At 40.2% G+C, this 19600-nt stretch overlaps 1 protein-coding gene across 1 annotated transcript; it reads left to right on the top strand.

Annotated features, from left to right (window-relative positions):
- Window positions 1–430: 430 nt before the first annotated feature.
- LOC148420123 (uncharacterized) lies at window positions 431–18538 on the top strand. The gene is made up of 25 exons (XM_088421989.1): window positions 431–444; window positions 1673–1728; window positions 2253–4331; window positions 5453–5575; window positions 5712–7703; window positions 8196–8329; window positions 8870–9037; window positions 9140–9319; window positions 10283–10874; window positions 11687–11836; window positions 11905–12122; window positions 12850–12925; window positions 13008–13298; window positions 13513–13749; window positions 13844–13996; window positions 14390–14568; window positions 14953–15145; window positions 15227–15346; window positions 15419–15538; window positions 15648–15668; window positions 15761–15822; window positions 15895–16087; window positions 16368–16496; window positions 16627–16768; window positions 18400–18538. The coding sequence occupies exons 1-25, from the start codon at window positions 431–433 to the stop codon at window positions 18536–18538; spliced, it is 7761 nt and encodes a 2586-aa protein (XP_088278115.1).
- The last annotated feature ends 1062 nt before the right edge of the window (window positions 18539–19600 follow it).

Consider the following 19600-nt stretch of genomic DNA (forward strand, 5'->3'; position numbering starts at 1 on the left):
TTGAGTACTACCCAGAGAAATTGATTAGTTCCTGATTCATTTATTACCAGACATTTTTAGAACCGTAAAAATATATTTTGGGGGTTTAATGAGTTAAATTGCAACCATCTCTCAGAAGACACATTTGTGCCTTCAAATTATTTGGAAGGTTAAATGTGTATAATACCATAAGGTTTGTACATAAACTTTGAAAAGTATTTTTTTATGTTACAACAACGTAGCCTTCCCATTATCTTTAGATAATGAGCACTCAATTGTTTGTTCGATGCTAATTTTAAAACAGGTGTAATGTTTAATCCAGCTGTAAAGTCCAATGAGGTCTTGAGTAGCCTGCACTTATGTAATCGGAGTCTGCTCCATTATCATCATTGCCCAGCCATGGCCTCATCCTTCAAAACAGACAATAGTCTGACATACCCTAAAGGGAACGATGACATCCAGATGGTAACTAAATCACACCCAACATAGACCTGTTATTCGAACAATTCCTGTGATTGACTGCTTGGCACAGCAGGTCTTTCAGGTTAAGGATTTATTTTCTAAAATGTTCACAAACCCAAACCAATAATATTAACAGCACACATTAAAAGAAGCGCTAGACCCATTTATATCAAAACCATAGCAACAGTGTGGGAATAGAGGAGTCACCGACCGGTAGTTTGAATTTAGCGACTGTATGTCTTCTCTTTACCTTTTGATTTTACCCTATTCAGGAGTCTCTAAAAAGCATCATGGTCATCTATCTTTGTCCTTAGCATCTTTTGCTCCAGCTCCACATTTATCATCAAGGCTTCCATGTTCTTTGCCTTCTAGCTGACGGCTCTAGTTCAATCGATAGTTTTACCGTCCCTCATCTTTCTTGATTACCTCCTGTTCTAGATGCTGGCCATCCAGAACCACACATCCTATGTATGTTGAATTTTGGTCTAAATATGGTGGGTCTGTGTTAGATCAGAATCATTGAAAGTCATTGAAACCTGGTTTGTGTTGTAGTTCATTCAATTGGGTCCAAATTTTGTCCAAAAATGATGTTGATAATTGAGTTTTGTTTAGCCTGTCCGAAGCTGCTCAAATTTAGTCCAAAAATAGTTTTTGAGAACTATTAGTCATTGGATTTTATGTCAGCTTTAGCCTGTCCAGCACAGTCCAAAAACAGTTGAAAATCAAGTTGTACATTGCATGATGAGGTCCAAGTTTACTTCAAAAATTGTTGAAGATAAGATAAGATAAGACTGTTTAGAGAAGAGACAGTTTATCTCATTTCTACGAGAAATATTTTCAGGAACCAAATGTATTAATACGGTAGTGAATAAGAATAATTTTGAATTCAACATAAAGGGATCTCCTTAGTTTTATTCATACCTTGCCTGCCAGCATTTTACACCCTGCAGATATTAAATTCAGCTGGGTATTTCAGTGGTTAAAATGTTCAACAATGTTTTTTCATGGTATGAAAATGTAAGGTTACATATTGTATAGTCATGCTTTAGATCCACTCTTCACTTAAAATTTCATAAGCCCAGTATAATGACATTGATTGTGCAAGAAATGATCCCCCCTAATGTTATTTTTTTTAAAGGTATTATCATATTCCAAGAAAACAAAACCAGGAATGTATGCATGATTTTGAACTTATTTCAGATGTTCATGAATATTTTTCTTACTCTTACAGGTTCCCACTCTTGTGGCTCATAAGTCTCTTGGCAATGCTAAAGTACTCCACTGCAGGTGAACAAACTCAGTCACCCCTTAAAATGCATTACTTACCAAAAATAATTGTGTGAGTGCTGAAAGTCACATTATTATTATTATTATTATTATTATTATTATTATTATTATTATTATTATTATTATTATTATTCCACCATTGTGATTTTTTGACCGATTCAAACCATTTCCCATTTCCAATGTTTTCCTTGGATATTATTTTTTTCCATTCTTAACCTTCACAGTTTTCCCACATTTCAACATTTTTTCACAGGTATACTGTTGCTAGAGTGAAAAACAAAAACAAACAAAAAATTGAGATTTTTTCATATCATTCAATGAATGTCCACATGATTCTACATTGTTCAATATCATACCATATCATTAAATAATTCAATTAGATGGCAAGATCCCAAAGTATTTCACATCACATGCTTCCATTGTTTTTTCCATTCGGTTTTCAGCATTCAAATGCAAATTTCTCCATAACTTAGTTCATCTAGTTGGTTAAAATTGTTCTTCTCTCTCTCTTTTCTTATCAATAGCTGACCTGAGGGATTGTGAGGCAGCAGGCAGCAAATGCCATCAACAAGCAGAGTGTCTAAAAGTCCAAAGCAATTTCACCTGCGCGTGTGTCATAGGCTACCAGGGTGATGGCCTGCTGTGTAGCGACATCGACGAATGCCTCAGCGGCCTCAACGGTTGTCACCAGCATGCCCGCTGCAACAACACCCTTGGCAGCTACACTTGTTTTTGTCTCAGCGGATTCATGGGAGATGGTATCAATTGCCAAGATATTGACGAGTGTCAAAAAGAAAACGGAGGCTGTCACGCCAACGCGCTCTGCATCAACAAAGTGGGCGGACGAACGTGCAAGTGTAAAGTTGGCTTTGATGGAGACGGCTTCCGTTGCACTGATAAAAACGAATGCATTAACCGAAATATTTGCCATTGGAATGCGACATGCAAAAATACCCCAGGATCTTATGTATGCACGTGTAATGGTGGCTATAAGGGCAACGGGAATTACCTGTGTCTCGATATTGATGAATGTTCAGAGACTCCGCAGTTATGCTCATCCTTGTTTGGTCACAAAGGCTGCGTAAATCTGCCCGGCTCGTATCGCTGCACGTGCAGCACCGGCTTTGTCAGTAATGGCCAGAGTTGCGTAGATATTGATGAATGCGCAAGCAACAGCTGTAGTCTATACGCAGACTGTTTTAACACCGTCGGGTCATACCGATGTAACTGCAACAGCGGTTTTGTGGGAAATGGCTTGACGTGTGTTGATATAAACGAATGCAACGAGGACAACGACTGCCATCCCAACGCCTTATGCATCAACAGGCTCGGAAGTTACGAGTGTTCCTGTCTGGAAGGCTTTGAAGGAGATGGCAGATTGTGTAACGATATTAATGAGTGTGCCACCCCAAACATCTGCCCTTCTATCACTACTTGTGTCAACACTGGCGGGTCATATTTCTGCGACTGCGGTACTGGCTTCATCTTTAATAACTCTGAGTGCCGTGACCTGGATGAATGCGCAGCGGGCCTTTGCAGCCCTCACTCTGTCTGCACTAATTTACCCGGTTCTTTCGAATGCCAGTGTGCAGCCGGTTACAGTGGAGATGGCTTCACATGCGTGGATGTGGATGAATGTTCAGTTTCTACTCGATGCCACCCCAACGCTCTTTGCGCTAACCTGCCTGGTATCTACAACTGCACCTGCCTGGTGGGTTACTCTGGAGATGGTGTGAGCCGTTGTAATGATGTCAACGAGTGCCTGGTGGATAATGGAGGCTGTAGAAATAAGGCTACATGTGTGAACAACCAAGGCTCTTTCACTTGTCTGTGCCAGAATGGATTTGTCTTGGTTAATCAGACTCTTTGCCAGGATGTAAATGAGTGTGAGACACTGGGAAATCCATGTGGTGTCAATGAAGAATGTAAAAACACCGCTGGTTCGTATGAATGCCCCTGCCAGACTGGATATTATCGGCCTGCCGCCAGCATGGACTGTGTTGATATTGACGAGTGCAAAGAGAATCCTTGCCATGTTAACGCCACTTGCCTTAACACGATCGGCTCTCACACCTGCACCTGTAAGCGAGGCTTTGCGCTCAATGGCACACGATGTGATGACATTGATGAATGCTCTGTGGCGAACACATGCCATCCACGGGCATTATGCACCAACTTTATCGGGGACTTCTTCTGCTCCTGCCAGCAGGGTTTCGAAGGAGATGGCTTCTCCTGCCAGGATGTGGACGAGTGCATCCTCTCGGATGCCGTTTGTCCAGATTTCTCAAAGTGTGTCAACTCCCCCGGAGCGCATGTTTGCTCGTGTTTGAATGGCACCGTCGCCCTGAATGACACTTGCGTGCCACCCAGTACGTTCTGTGAGCCAAGGTGCCACATTAACGGCCTGTGCCACCTGTCCCCTGCTGGACACCAATGTGTGTGCGACCTGGGTTACATTGGTGATGGGCTGGCTTGCTTTGACATAGATGAGTGCCAAAAAGAGGATATTTGCCCTGAAAATGACACGGAATGTGTAAATTACCCTGGTTTATATTCCTGTGTTTGCAAGCGAGGCTACAATCTCAGTGGAACACAGTGCACTGGTAAGACACCTCTCTTTACTTTGCCTTACTATTATTAGTAAGTAGTAGTAATACTAGTAGTAGTATTTTCCCTATTGCAAAGCTACAGTATAAAATCAATAAACAGAAAAATACTGAACACCAAATGATGACCAAATAAAACAAAATTGGACAACCAGAAAGAAAAAAATAAAACTAAAAATACAGCTGATAAGATTTTTTTTTCATTTTTTTTAAATGAACAACAAACAACATCATATGACTGATGACAAAGAATTGCTTTCACCCAGCTGCTTCAACTCTATTCAGTACAAATGGGCAATTGGGTGAGGAATAAAAGAAGGTAGTGTGGGTATTCAACCATTGACTGTATTCATATATTTCCATTATTTAGAGAGATTGTCCACACTTTGCACTTTAGTCACGACTAAATATTATAAATAACTAAAAGAAAATATATAATTATAAATATTAAATTATATAGTTAATTATAACAGTAAAAATAAGCCTCATGGTCTCATCCAGTGTTTTTTCTATTTCATTTGCCCAGATAACAGCTTTGCACATCTTGGTATTTTCCCACTCAGCTTAATGATGTGGGTGAGGCATTATGACCTGAAATTACTTTCACTTCACGTATGTGCATTTTCAAGAGTTTGCAACTTGAATTTCTTGACTCAATGTGTTTCAGACCATATATTGGAACTCATTTCCTTCCACTTTTGACCGGTATTCTATATTCACATTATACACTGCATTGGGAAGTCTGATTAAACCTTGATTTACTCCCAGAAATGAAATACGTTTGAGGTAGCCATTACCTCTGTGATGCTGGGATGGCGTTCAGCTTCAATACACATTTTGAATAGCAGCAAAGACCAACAGTAGGCCATGTATGAATATAGTTGCAGAACCTGCAAACTGCACAATTCAATAATGTTCAACCATGTTGCTTGCTCTGCGTTGTGCCTAAATCATCTAGCATGCTGGATAGAAATTTAAACAGTCAAACTTACTGTATATAACATTTGTTTGCTCAGTCAATAGATATTCAGAATATTTCTGTTGTCTTATTTCTTTGGAGTTTTCATATGTAGCTCATTTTTTCATTCTTTCCTTCCAAACATTTTCTTTTATGTCAGATATAAATGAGTGTGAAACAGGACAACATGAGTGCAGTAAATTTGCACAATGTGCCAATACAGTGGGAAGTCATGACTGCTTTTGTCTCAGTGGCTTCACAGGTGATGGGAAGAACTGCTCTGGTAAGTGTCAATTCCATGTACACAATCATTTAATGATATGATTATTTAACAGTTTTATTTTCACACTCTTGAGAGATTTCTTCATCATTATTTGGGGCTGCTTCCCTGACAATGTCCCATTTTGGATGAATTATAGACTTTGATGAATGCCAAGTCCAAAATGGAGGATGCCATAATGTTGCCAGCTGCATAAACACAGCCGGATCTTTCGCCTGTGACTGCCCTGTCGGCATGGAGGGCAATGGCTTTCAGTGTCAAGATGTGAACGAATGCCTTCAGAATTCCACAATACCACACAACTGCAGTGCCCTGGCTTTGTGCCACAACACATACGGAGCCTACAAGTGCCAGTGCCAGGATGGATACCAGGGCGACGGCTTTGATTGTGAGGATATAGATGAATGCCAGGAGAACGCAACTTGTGGCACAAATATGACGTGCGGCAACACTGTTGGTTCCTACACCTGTCTGTGTATTGTCGGCCTGGTGTATGACAAGGGGACATGTGTGAATGAGGACATCTGCATGAACACCAGTTCCATCTGCCATCCTCTCGCTGAGTGCCACCAATATCAGGGTTCGTTCTACTGTCAGTGCAAGGAAGGTTATCAAGGCAATGGCACGGAATGTTCTGACGTGGATGAATGCGATCAATTCAAAGTTCAAATATGCCCTACCTTCTCCTACTGCTTCAACACAAATGGCTCCTACGTTTGTGAATGTTGGCAAGGTTTTTTGGACAACGGGACACACTGTCAGGACTTGGACGAGTGTTCAACGGGGAGCTTCACCTGCCCAGATAACAGCACATGTAGCAATTTCAACGGCGGCTACAATTGTATTTGTGACTCAGGCTTCTCAGGCAATGGGTCCTTGTGTTTGGACATAGATGAATGCTCACTCGGCTTAATTCAGTGCCCTAATTTCTCCAGCTGCCTGAATTCAGTAGGATCTTTCTTCTGTGAGTGCTGGGGAGGTTATCAAAATAACAATAGTGGCTGTGAGGATATTAACGAATGCCAGAACAACTCCACCTGCCCTGAATACAGCATATGCGTCAACACCAATGGAAGCTTTCAATGTATATGTGATGCTGGATTTTCCAAAGTCGAAAACCTATGCATGGACATCAATGAGTGCAATGGAACTGATCTAGAAAACATTTGCCGCAACGGAGCATGCATCAATGCAATTGGATCGTATTACTGCGAATGTGTTAGTGGATTTTGGAGTAATGGAACAAAGTGTGTGGATATCAATGAGTGCTCAGACTCGAACAACTCAACGGTGTGCCCGCCTCACTCTACGTGTGTCAACTCCCCCGGTTCTTACCATTGTCCTTGCAATAAGGGCTTTATTCTAAATGGCACTAAGTGTCAGGATATAGATGAATGTCAAGGCCCAATTGAAAGCCTGTGCCCTCAGCATTCCTTTTGTAATAACACAGCAGGATCCTTTATCTGTCAGTGTTATCCTGGGTATACACCATTTCTGTTTGGTTGTGAAGATATTGATGAATGCAAAGACAACACTTCTTGTCGCCCGGATCAGGTGTGCATCAATCTTCCTGGAACATACTCCTGCGCTTGTCCTTTGGGATACCATGAGGAGGAGAGCTCGTGTGTCGACACCAATGAATGTGAGGATTTGCCTTGCCATTCCTTGGCACGGTGTTGGAATAGCCCGGGTTCATATTCATGCCATTGCCCACTGGGCTTCGCAGGAAATGGATCGTGGTGCAAAGATGTGGATGAGTGTGTGGCATTCACCAACCCATGCCAACTTGTAGCTAGCTGCCACAACACCCCGGGGTCATTTGTTTGTGTATGTATGCATGGCTTTGTGCGTATTGGGTCCCTGTGTGTGGACCTTGATGAATGCCAACAGGCCTATGGGCAGTGTCATTCTGCTGCCCTTTGCTCCAATAACGTAGGAGGATTTAAATGTACCTGCAGTCACGGCTGGAATGCAACAAAAGACAATGGTCATGGAAAAGGAGGATGTGAGGACTTTGATGAATGCGCGTCAAATGTGACATGTCCTGGGCAAACGTCTTGTACAAATCTGCCAGGGACATACACCTGTTCCTGTCCAGAAGGAAATATAGACTGCAAAGAGATTCAGAATGGTTAGCTATTTATCATTATTATTATTTATTATGTATGATAGATTATAATATTATAAATATTACGTTCGAGGTGGTCCAACTGTCTAAACTAGGGACGCACAGAGATTTCGGCCACTGAAAATGTGCATCCATTTTAATTATAATGCTGTGTTTAATGAGTGGGATGTGTAGAGAAAATTGCGGAGCTTTTTTTTTAACTTCACTTCTCCTTTAACAGCTGCTTGCTACAGTCCACATACAGTGTCTCATTGCTAACTGTATCTCTTAATATCTACCCATCTTCAAAAGATGAGGCTCATTTAAGTGTTCAGGCTTTTTTGGAGTGTAGGAGTTTGTAGTATATGCAATATTAAAGTATTAAATAGCAAACCTTTTAAATAACGGACATCTACAGGGCTCACAAGTTTTCAGTTTGTCAGTTTGGCCTGATATGAATTTATAAGATTTGTAATATCCAATAACACTGATCAATACTTTCATCTGAATCAACAGAGAGCAACCTGTACCCATTTGGAGCAGAGGTTGGTGATAAAAGAATATACATGGACACAAAAGATGGCAGTTCACCATACATCAAACCACCTATTTGTTTCCCATTCTTGGGGAAATTATATGATAGAATTTATGTAAGTTTCTAACTATATCTCATACCATTGCAAGGAAATGTATGTAAAGACTTTGGAATAACCTGGATTACAGTAATAGACAACTGCCTTAGACAAACACAACAGTGTTGCGTTTGATCACAAAAAATAATCACACAATATCACAAAACCCTGAGTGTAATTGGTTAATTGTCAACAGGGTTCAACTGGTTAATTCTAACCACAGACAGTATGCACAGATGGCCTTATACATTTAAAAATGTTTCAAATAATATACTGTTATACCCTTGCATACATTTGAGCAAGGGTGTGTAGACCTTTTATATCCTATAATTGTATAACACTGGTTTAACACAACTTTTTATGCTGTAACTTGAAGATCAGACCACTTTTTAATGGGTTTGCATTGAACTTCATGTTATTCCAAAGGCATCATCTATATTTTTCCATTTGTTTAATATTTTAATTTTCTCTTATACTGTGATTAAAAAATATATGTTTAAAACTTAAGGAACAGGGTGACATTGACAAACAGTGCGTCTTTTTTCTTTTTTGTTATAGTTTTCTGATAATGGTCTGGTCCAGTTTCAATCCACTGCTGAGAATGAACAGTATTTGTTTCCAGCTCCATTAGCCACTGGATTTCCCAAAGATATGAGTGTGTCGCTTTTGGCGGTGTTCTGGGATGATGCTGACCTCACTCAAGGCAATGGACGTTTATTCTTTAAGGTTAGATGTCATTCAAAGTTGAAGGCCAGGAAATATGTCTAAAGAAATATTCGTGAACTGTGTTATTTTGAGCCTGTTATTTTTTTTCCCTCCCCCCCCCAGGACTATCATGATTCTGATATGGCAGATGTGTACTCCAAAATAGTGTTCAATCGTACAGCCATTGATGTTTCAAAATTTGAGAAGCAGAGAGGACAGCCTGCATTCACTCCTTCTTGGATACTCAAAATCACTTGGGACCATGTAATGGCTGTTTCGTACCAGAAAATCAATCAGTCAGAGGTAACGCGATTAGAATGACTAAATACTCCCAGCCATGAAGATGATATATGTATGAATTTGGACAACTCTTTAGGTGTGCTTGAAATTGGACATATGAATGGGTATGCATATCAAAATCAAATATAATGTTAAAACCTTTGCAGTTAGCTGTTCACGGCTGTCAATAAATTGAACTTAAGCGTCCCCTTGAGGCAGGTTCGGCAAAAGCACCACAGATCATTTCTGTATGGCCTTGTAGATGAACTGTTGTAAGCAGGTTCAGGCAATTTTTCCCCAGGGGCCAAATGAGAAGCAACAAAATATTGTGGAGGGCCGGGCAAAAAGTTTGAAATACACTCTAAAATTATAAACAAAAATATGAATTATCTTTGAAAAAGAACAAATGAAAAAAAACGAGAAAATGCATGAAAAACGATTAAGTATAGAAAGAAAGAATGATAAAATATAATGAAAAAAAATCAGGTAAATTAACCAAATTTAGGTAGAAAAAAAAGGACCAGGAAAGCAGTAACTAGGCATACCCAGAGAGAAACCTAAAACTCTGAGGGCACATAAATGGTTGAGAGCAGAAACTAATCAGTTATAAAATTACACTCCACAATAGTGAACCAAAGTACCCAAAATATGTGTTGTAGGCAGAAGCCATGGCATAAGCTTTTTCTGATTTCGTTTTTCAGTTTCATGATAAATGCATTTTTTTAAGCAACCTTTCAAAGGCCAGTCAGTCTGGAATTACAATACCCGAGTTTGGTATACAGTATTGTCACTTTCTTAAATACTGGCCTAGGTCATATTTTGATATTATTTACAGCCCGATGATCTCACACACTGATGTGTTGTGGTCAAGTGGTAGAGAATTACTGTTGTAGTGAACACAATGCTACTGAATAAAACAGAAGCTTAGAACAATTCCGAAACTAATAAAATGTGATAATTAACTTACACCATGTGTGTTTGTCACAGACCAACACTTTCCAGTGTATTCTGACGACAGATGGTGTCCAGTCCTTTGCCCTCCTGCAGTATGGGGAGATGAGATGGGGTCAAGGCCAGAGAAAATATCACGATGCCCTCATCGGCTATACGGATGGGGAACACACCCACAAGGAGCCCACGACTCCCCCAGAAAACATTTTTGGCCCAGGGGGAAGATACAGGCCCCAACAAGTGGAAGGGCCCTTGGGGAAGTTAGGCCAGATTGTGTATGAGTTAAGTGGACCTGATGGGTCTAACGCCAACCCAGGACTGCTGTGCCAGTCATGGGCAATGAAGGAGCCCGATCCCGTTTACTGGACTGAAGGCTTACCCTCATGCCACTGTACCCGCACCCAAGCTCTGGGAGATTTATCCTTCTTGCAAGATACGACTGAGCAAGGAACACTGTTGAAGACTTTGAGGGGACAGAGATGGGGTGCAGAAGGGGGTCATATCTTTCGGTCAGTTTTGGAAAACAAGTATGGGTCAGGAAAGAGATGTGTGTATGATCCCCAGGGACCTTTGCTGGCAGGTTACAACGAGCGCTACTTCTCAAGACAAAGTACCCAGAAACATATTGGTAATACATAGAGGTGTGCAAAAAAACAAACAAAAAAAAAAATCACTTTAGAATCAAAATTAGCATCTACTACGATTCAGAATAGATAAGAGATGTCCGATCATATCAATTTTAAAATAATCTGCTTCTTATCGGTTTTCCAAAGAAAAGGAAACAAACAATACGTCACACGCCAACGGCGTTCTGTGAAGGTAAACTTCAAAACAAGTACATTAATAATTCATGGAAGCCAGAGCTATAGCCATAGGAACCTTTTATTTTGAAGTTGTTTTTGGCAGCAGAAGTTGCTAGCAGCTAACTTTACTGTGCAGTGATAGCGAAAAGATAAGTTTGACTCGTCTTTAGGACTCAATTTTTTGCCACCACATCACATATAGTATCTCCAAACATCAACACACCACCATTTAAAAAAATAATATTCAAACGCCGATTAAGGATGACAATAAACGTCCCTTTGTTGTTGTATGATATGGGCACAAGTCAGCTGCTTAGCTAGCCGTAAACAAAGTGGTGCATTCAAATGCAGTTGGACATTTCAATTTCATACTGAAAACATTTCTATATGTACAGTAAATACCTAAACAATATGGGATAATATCAAGAAGAATTATGCATAATCGATTTTCATTTACTCATTCTGGCTTCCATTCTACTGTTTGGGATAGCAATAAAACAAGATAAATCATAGCGGTCATGGTCCACACATTGTTTTGTGGAAATAGACACTTTCGTTACAATTCAAACTTAACAGAAGTTAAAAAAAAAGAAAATAACCAAATGGACTGATGGACTTTTTTTCTAAATCTTTTTAGATGAAGATCTTCTGCCTTTCCAGTGGTGTTGCATTGTATCTCCTCTTTGCCACCTTTACCTCAAAAAGCGGCCAATTGACCGGTGCAAAGGCTATAGTTGGACCAGTCTGGATGGCTCCAAGCTTGGAAACACGGCAACACAGGGTGTAGGTAAGAGGTTCTTATACAAACTTTTTTTGTTTTCGATTTCACATAAAATCTCCATTCCTCCAACACAGCATTAGTTTATGGCAGCCTCCATTTCATCACTTTTGATGGCACAGAGTACTCCTTTAAAGCATTAGGAGTGTTTGTGATTGTGAGGCTGTCTTCCACCACTGGATCTAATATCTTCACCCTGCAAGGACAGACTGAGAGACTGCACACTCCAAAAAAAGGGAGCATTAACTTCCCAGTTGTGGTACGCATGGCTGCTTTCCACCAGGGCATCGGCAAGGTCAGTGTGCTTGTTTGTATGGAAAAGTGACGCCAAGAATGAGTGAATGTGTATTCATGAGTTCAGTTTAAGGACTATGACTCATTTCTTTCTTGTGGATACTTTTGTTTTTTAGAGCTTTGGGTATAATTGATCTACTTACATGGATTTGACATGGTTGGCGTTATTGTGTACAATTTATTTGTAGCTAGAACCTGATCAAAAATCAATCCTGATTAACTTAAAAAAATGTAAACCTCAAAATGTGCTCTACAAAAATATGATCTATGCAAGCCCAAAAGTGAAAACATTGCATTGTGAATAATATTGAGCTTGTGGAATATGCATAAAATAACCTAATCAAGCCATTTTAATCCATCTCAGAAGGTGGCCATTTTGCCTCTTGCTGTTGACTAAAAGCAACATCACTGCAGCTCAAGGCTCAGAAAACAACTAATCATTGCTCAGCTTGTAGATATCACGTGAAAAAACTCAGAAAACAGGTGTGATTCTGAATTATTATCTGAATTATCTGAATTATGTGCAACTACGATGTCATTTTTACGTGACAGCAATCGGCAAATCTGCTGCTATCTGTGGTGAATCAAAATTGGGGATTTTGCTGCCTAATTTCTATTCCAGAAGCACATTATTATTCACAAAGCTATATTTAGATCTGTATGTCCACATAGAAACAAGTTCAGAGCGAAAAACATGTAGTGCACTTATATATGATTGATTCTTACAGATTGAATGGGGTTGTGCAGAGAAAGGACAAGGACTGCGTTTGTTCATTGACGATGCAGAAATAATTGTCACTGTTGGTAACAGCTACACACAAAACACCGTCAAACATTGTTTTGTTGTATAAAATTGAAACAGATAATAATGTGGTTTGTTTATCAGGGATCGTGTACATGGGAGGGAGTGACTTTGCAGTGCGTTGTACCTCGGTGGATCGCTGTGCAGCTTTGTATGCCGGTGGTCTGCACGTGCTGGTGTGGCGTGTGGGAGGCTACAAACAGCTAGCGGCCATGGTGGAAGTTCCGCAGATGTTTTACAACCGGACAGTGGGTCTCATGGGCCTCTGGAGTTCCAACCGCTCAGATGACTTCCTCATGTCCGATGGCCGGCTGCTGTCCTCAGTAGACCATAACAAACCCTCAGAAGACAAACTTCACATTTTTGGGTTGTCATGTGAGCCAATTTCAGATACATTTCTGTCATTTTTTGTCTTTAAAGCACAATGGTTATATCACTTCGACTCTCAGCATTTGTTTTTACAAATTGATTCATAATACATGTGCACTTTGTGGGATTAATTCTACACGGGCCACGTCAATCAAAGTGTTTGTGGTACATTTTGTATTTCAAAATCACATGCTGATAACAGTAAAAATTGCATCTACAGGGGCAGTTCCACAACCAGAGAGCTTGCTGTTCTCTTCTCCCCCACTTGCTCCATTTCAACCAGTCTCCTTTGACAAACTCCTGGAGGGCTTCAGTCCTGATGTGTTGGAGGAGTTGAGGAGAACCTGCCAAGGCTGCATGCAGTGTGTCCATGACAGCCTTGCAACCAACACTTCAGATTTTGGGCTTCAAACCCTGAATGCAGAAAAACAATATCAAAATTTGGCTCGACTCTATGGTAACATGATTGTTAATACTGCATTTTGAGAATATTATTTGAGTTATGAGCTGCATGTTTGATGATATTTTCTGAGTTGTGTCTGTTCTGGTAGGCAATACACCACCCATAGTGACTGAACCTACAGTGATCCATGCTCAGGTCAACTCTACTGTCACCATAAAGATTATTGCTCAGGATCCGAATGGAGATCCCATCATTTATTCAATACTCTTCCCAAGACCCCCACAGGCCTCCATTGGCAGTGGTGAGACACACACACACCTACACGCGTACACATACATTGTTATGTTTCTTACACCTTGATGAGGGGTGACCCAAACTGGCCAAGTCCTGTGTAAGCAGGTTGTCTTTGTCTTTCCAGCTGCGGGCTGGAAAGATGACAGTTTTCTAAGCACAAACATAACTAAGAAAAAGATTACTGACTTGAGTGCAACCTTATGTGCCTGCTGTTTGAATGAATTATTTGTATGGACTGTATGAAAGACACTTCTGAGCTCTACTGACTTATTAAGCACACTGAATCTGAAAATTTCTGACACTGTGTCAGAAAATTCCCCTTTGCCTGATTCATTGTGGCGCAATTTGCCACTGTCCTTTTCCAATCCAGAATATGATTGAGGTCCTTTTTCCAATCCAGGTGATGGTTACTTCTCCTGGATGCCCCTTAGCACGGCGCCCGTCAAGCTTACTATTAAGGTCACAGACAAGATCTCTAGCTCCCTGTTTACCCCCATTCTGCGTATCTGCAACTGCCTTAATGGAGGGACCTGTCTGTCTGACAGCATCATTGAAAATCACCTGCACGGGAAGTTCCAGGTAAAACTTTGAGAGAAGTTAATGTTTCCGTTTGACTCGTCACATTTACTCTATGTTCAACTCCATGGACAGTGGAGCAAATGCCAAAGCTTGGCAATGCCTACTAAGTAGTGATATCATGGCACTTTTACATCCTAATAATTATGAGTACCGATACCTTGAAATAAGACAAGGTAACTCACGTTTTCATGATGAGTATCAATTATTACAGGTGTATCAGGAATCTTAACCAATTCTTGCAGCATATGAGGCCTACAATTTATGTTGTTATTGTTATACTTACAATGTATTGAGGAAAGCATTGCATGCTGTCTTCAAACAAATCTGTCATACTGTAAATAAACATCAGAGTTCTTAGTATGTACTTTATCACTCATGTTTCAGGTGTCAGGGTGCCTATGCCCAAAAGGATTCAGTGGCAAGTTTTGTGGGAATATTGCAGACCCGTGTAAAGGCAAGCCGTGTTTCCGAGGGCTACAGTGCCAATCGAATTCACAGAGCGGGACCTTCAACTGCGGACAGTGCCCGAACAATACTGTGTCTAATGGAAAGGAGGGATATAAGTGCTTTGATCATGGTTAGTCACAAATAAATGGGTATTTTAGGTTGTGAAAAACAATTTCAATCATCAATCTTGTTTCATGGTATATTTCCCCAGACATGTGCTTGCCTCCATTCACCTTCCCTTGCCACAAAGATGCCATTTGCACCAGCACGAAACAAAACTACACATGTACATGTAAACCTGGCTTTTTGGGAGATGGTTTCAATTGTACAGGTATGGGACATCTTGAGGAGAAATAATCCCATTTTAGCTCAAACTAAACCGCTGTCTGCGTATGTACTGAAGATATAGACGAGTGTGCTGAGATGTCAACATGTCCCAATGCCAAGTTTGAGTGTAAGAACAAACCAGGATCTGTGGAATGCTTCTGCAGATACAAGAATGATAAGGACTCTGACGGATGTGGTGTGTATACCTCATATGCAGATACATAATTTTATTGTGGGACCTATTTGTTGTTTGCTTCCTGTGACAACAACAATAAAAATAATTCCAACATTTTCCTGCTCCACAGGCGACTCCGCCAATCCTCCAGGTAAATATTTATACAGTTGAAGTGTATACTATAAATATCCATAGTCGGTCGTATGACGTACACAAGGTGTCAATGCATTCATGTGTCTGCAGGGGGTAATGTGTTCAATGTGTCAGTGGATTGGAGAAGGAACAGACCTGACGGACTTCAATTGGTCGGTTGGTTATAACTGTGACGAATTTCAAGGACCATTGTATTCAAACTGTGTATTTTTTGTTTCTTTCAGCTTGAGAGCATTCTGTCCCTAGGTTTTCAGAACAAATTCTATAACGCCAGTAAGAAGGATGCAGGACAGAATTCTGGTCCAGGTCGAGTTGAGTACCGCATAAATATGTCCAGTGACACACCGCACTGGTATATCAGAGACTATCTGGCCAGAGTCAGCAGCCACTATGACATCAGAACCATAGTAGTTGATGGTAAGGACACACTACTTTAAAGGGCTGCGTTCTCAAAATCATCATCGTTTCATGCTGTTGAAACTCACTGAAAAATTCTCCTGACAGCTCATACAGCAAATTAATATGGTGGGCTTGACACAAGGAATAACGTTAGCTAACTTAGATTGAATTTAAGACAGTCTTTTGTTGCCTAATTAGCCCGGACTTCATTTACGTCCCTCATTCCTCGCTGCTTTATCCCTGCTGCGGGATACTGAAACTTTGTCTCTACAACTTGCTAAATGCTTACCACACACAGATCTGGATGAGTGTATGACTAAGGAGGCAGCGTGCGTGCACCCTGCCCTCTGCATCAACACCTATGGAGGCTACAGGTGTGTGTGCAATGGCACCACTGATGTGGAGAAAACACAATCCTGTGTGTTAGGTGAGCATCTATCTAATGTTCTACATTAAAACATAAATCATTCATTTGCAATTTATAAAAATCAATAAAACAAATCTGATAGAAATGCTGTCTGTTGTTTTGTAAAATAATGATCGTATTTCAAATGTAGCCGATATAGACAAGGTGAACAGCAACAACAACCTCAATCTTATACTGGGCTTGGTTCTGGGCATTGGCATCCCCATGCTGCTCCTTCTGGCTGCACTGGCCTTTTTTTGCTGCTGCTGCAGCAAAAGGACAGTGACTGGAGAGTAAGTTATCCTCCTTACACAAAAAACATCTATTGACTGAACCTGCACATTACTTAAGATGTTTCTATAAATTGTGGGCCATGTCATGCTGCAGAAGTCCTTTCTGTCCCAAGATAATTTCCTACTGCACGTTCCTACTATTTTAACATTATTTTATTTTGTTAAAAAAAATAAAATAAACAACAACAACAAAAAAAAACATGTGTATTAAGGCTGTCAAAGTTAATGCATCAAGTATGGAAATCTATTTTAAAAAAATGTATAGGCTGTTAAAAGCATTGCTCAGTTAACCATCCTGTTTACATCCTGTGGCTGCTAAGAGCTGCTAACTTTGCAACCAACATTATTAATGTTTCCTTTGAAATGAACAAAATTCAATTTGAAGTGAACTAAACTAATTTAAAAGCTGTTTTCAACCGCTTATCTTGTTCCGTTATGGGTGAGCAAGAGCTTATTCGAGCAACAAGACAGGGTTACACCCTGAACTCATTGGCCCTAAAATCACTGATGAATTAAATTGTCAAAAAATAAATAAATGCACCGAATTAAAAAAACCCTGAAAGAGCCAGTCTTTTAAACGACTTAGTGAGCGGTTGTTGAAAGAACATTAAAAGTATAAATAATTATCAACTAAACCTGGGGTCACCAACATAGTGCCTGCGCGCACCAGGAAGCCTCCATGACTACATGATGTAGTTTACATGATGTTGTAGAACGTGAACATTGTCAGTCGTATATAGAAAAGAAATGTCGCATATTTGCTCCCTAATTTTTGTGCGAATCAGACTGTTAACTTGTGTGAATGAAAACAAAACTACAAAGTGTCATGCTACAAAAATGTTGGTGACCCGTGATCCAAACAAAAAGTGTCCCAGGTCATTGTTGGAATTTCACACACACATATACATGTAGTATAAATGGGTGAATATAGTAATTCTGTACGTTTGAAGTGAAGTACTTCCTGTTGGCGGATTTGAGTAAAATGTGACTTTGTGCTTCATATTGTGTCCTTGGCTGTAGCATGTCTATCCAGATGTATGGCATCTGGGCCAGGTGTTAGAGACACATAATCCCCATGATGACTGGCCTGCTTTCTGTTATCTGTAAACTAGACCCTATGGATATAATGTCAAGGGATGGCTCTAGTATTGCGGGATTACAATGTTAGATTAGAGTGAATCATGATATGGTTATGGCGAAATGGATTGGATGAAATAATCTTTGTATGTTTGCACTGTGAAAAAAACTAGCAATGTCTCTAGAAAAAATCTTGTGAGGCAAAAATAAACAAACTAGCTTTAACTAAGAATTCATGAGTTCCTGCATATGGCAGAAGGCCTAAGGTTGAGATTATTGTCTGCCTATGTAAATTGTGGTTCACACTAATCGAAGAAAGACATTTACTATACATCCATATTACACATACATGTCCTTCTTTGACATAATCAGGGTACAACAACTCTATTAATATAGACCATTTTCAGAGGGGAATGATGACTCATGTTCAGCAAGTTTAAAATGTCTCCCACTAATGTGTTGTATTGCTCCAAATTACTTGAAAGTCTTCAACTCCAAAACAGGATTACTGTACTATGACAATGTTAAATCTTCATTACTTTTTTTTCTTTCAGTCTGCCTCACTTGTTAGACCACGTACAGGAAGTAAACAATCCTCAGCCCTTGAACTACTCTGACCCTACTCTGCACTACATGACCCACTGCAGTCCTCGGATCTTAGACAACATCACACCTCGGCAACGCAACAGATAGCACATGCTGACACATACAGCATGTCTGTGTTTTGTTATACTATTGGGACAAGCAGAAAATAAACAATGCTCACAGACACGGAAAACATACCAGAACCACCTTTGAAGCAGATGTTTTATAATGCAGATGGATCTTATTTATATTGTGAATAACTAAACATGAGTCATCTTTTAAATGCTGTTTGTCATCTTTTCCTATGAGTAACAGACACGTTTGATATGGATGGATTTTTGCTCCTGCAAACAAATGTATGTAATAGAAGTCAGCAGGAGAGGAAGATGATCTCTTTGCAGTCAAAGTAATCCACTGCAGAGCTTTTGGCTCCCGACTGAAATGCAGGCAGCAGTCTCCTTGATGCCCTTATTAGCATCCGCCCAGCATTACATTAATACCTTTTGTCCAGAAATTGCATCATTCTTGATTCTTGTCACGCAATGAATCAAAACATGTGAAAATACTTTATTTTGAAGCGAAATGTAAATGATTTGCTTTGCTAGATTTCGAAGAGATTTGCTCTTTCAACAAAGTGTTAAACTATTTACAGCAGGTACTTTCTACCAGCTCCCCCCACATTCCACATTTCCAAAAATTTTAGATTAATTCAAAACATTGTAAATTACATTTTTTTTTTTTTTTTTGTATTTGTGTACTGAGAATACAAGGTGATCTTCTGACGAGGAATATTCGGTTCAAATCGCTCGTGACTCAAATGAGGACAAGCGGTATGTGGTAAAGAAAATTATGGATATGTAACTGGGAAATCCCTCAGGCTTTTTTGTCCCTCACTTTAAAAACCATACTGTATATGCTCTGGTCGCCAGATGTCACTACTGAGTCTTCCAAGCAAGGCAGCGCCATCATGTTTGTTTGTGAGCCCAGTCTTAGCAGAAATGCAACACAGACACGCAGGCGACGTGACACCTGCTCTGCAGCCTTCATTTGGTAGCGGCCAGCATGCTCCCGGAAGAATGAGATCATCTTAAGGAGGGGAAGGGGAAGGGGAAGGCAGACCTGCAGTCCTGCAGCAGGTCTGACCTCTAGTTCAGCAAGGGCCAAACACAC

The sequence above is a fragment of the Hippichthys cyanospilos genome, chromosome 8, assembly GCF_059441005.1.
Source record: "Hippichthys cyanospilos isolate Australia breed blue-spotted pipefish chromosome 8, RoL_Hcya_1.0, whole genome shotgun sequence".
Lineage (NCBI taxonomy): Eukaryota > Metazoa > Chordata > Actinopteri > Syngnathiformes > Syngnathidae > Hippichthys > Hippichthys cyanospilos.

Bases quoted from the DNA above. Each gene is read 5' to 3' on its own strand.
- LOC148420123 (XM_088421989.1), top strand. The intron at 9,038-9,139 runs GTTAGATGTCAT...TCCCCCCCCCAG, and splicing joins ATGGACGTTTATTCTTTAAG to GACTATCATGATTCTGATAT. The intron at 10,875-11,686 runs GTAATACATAGA...AAATCTTTTTAG, and splicing joins AAGTACCCAGAAACATATTG to ATGAAGATCTTCTGCCTTTC.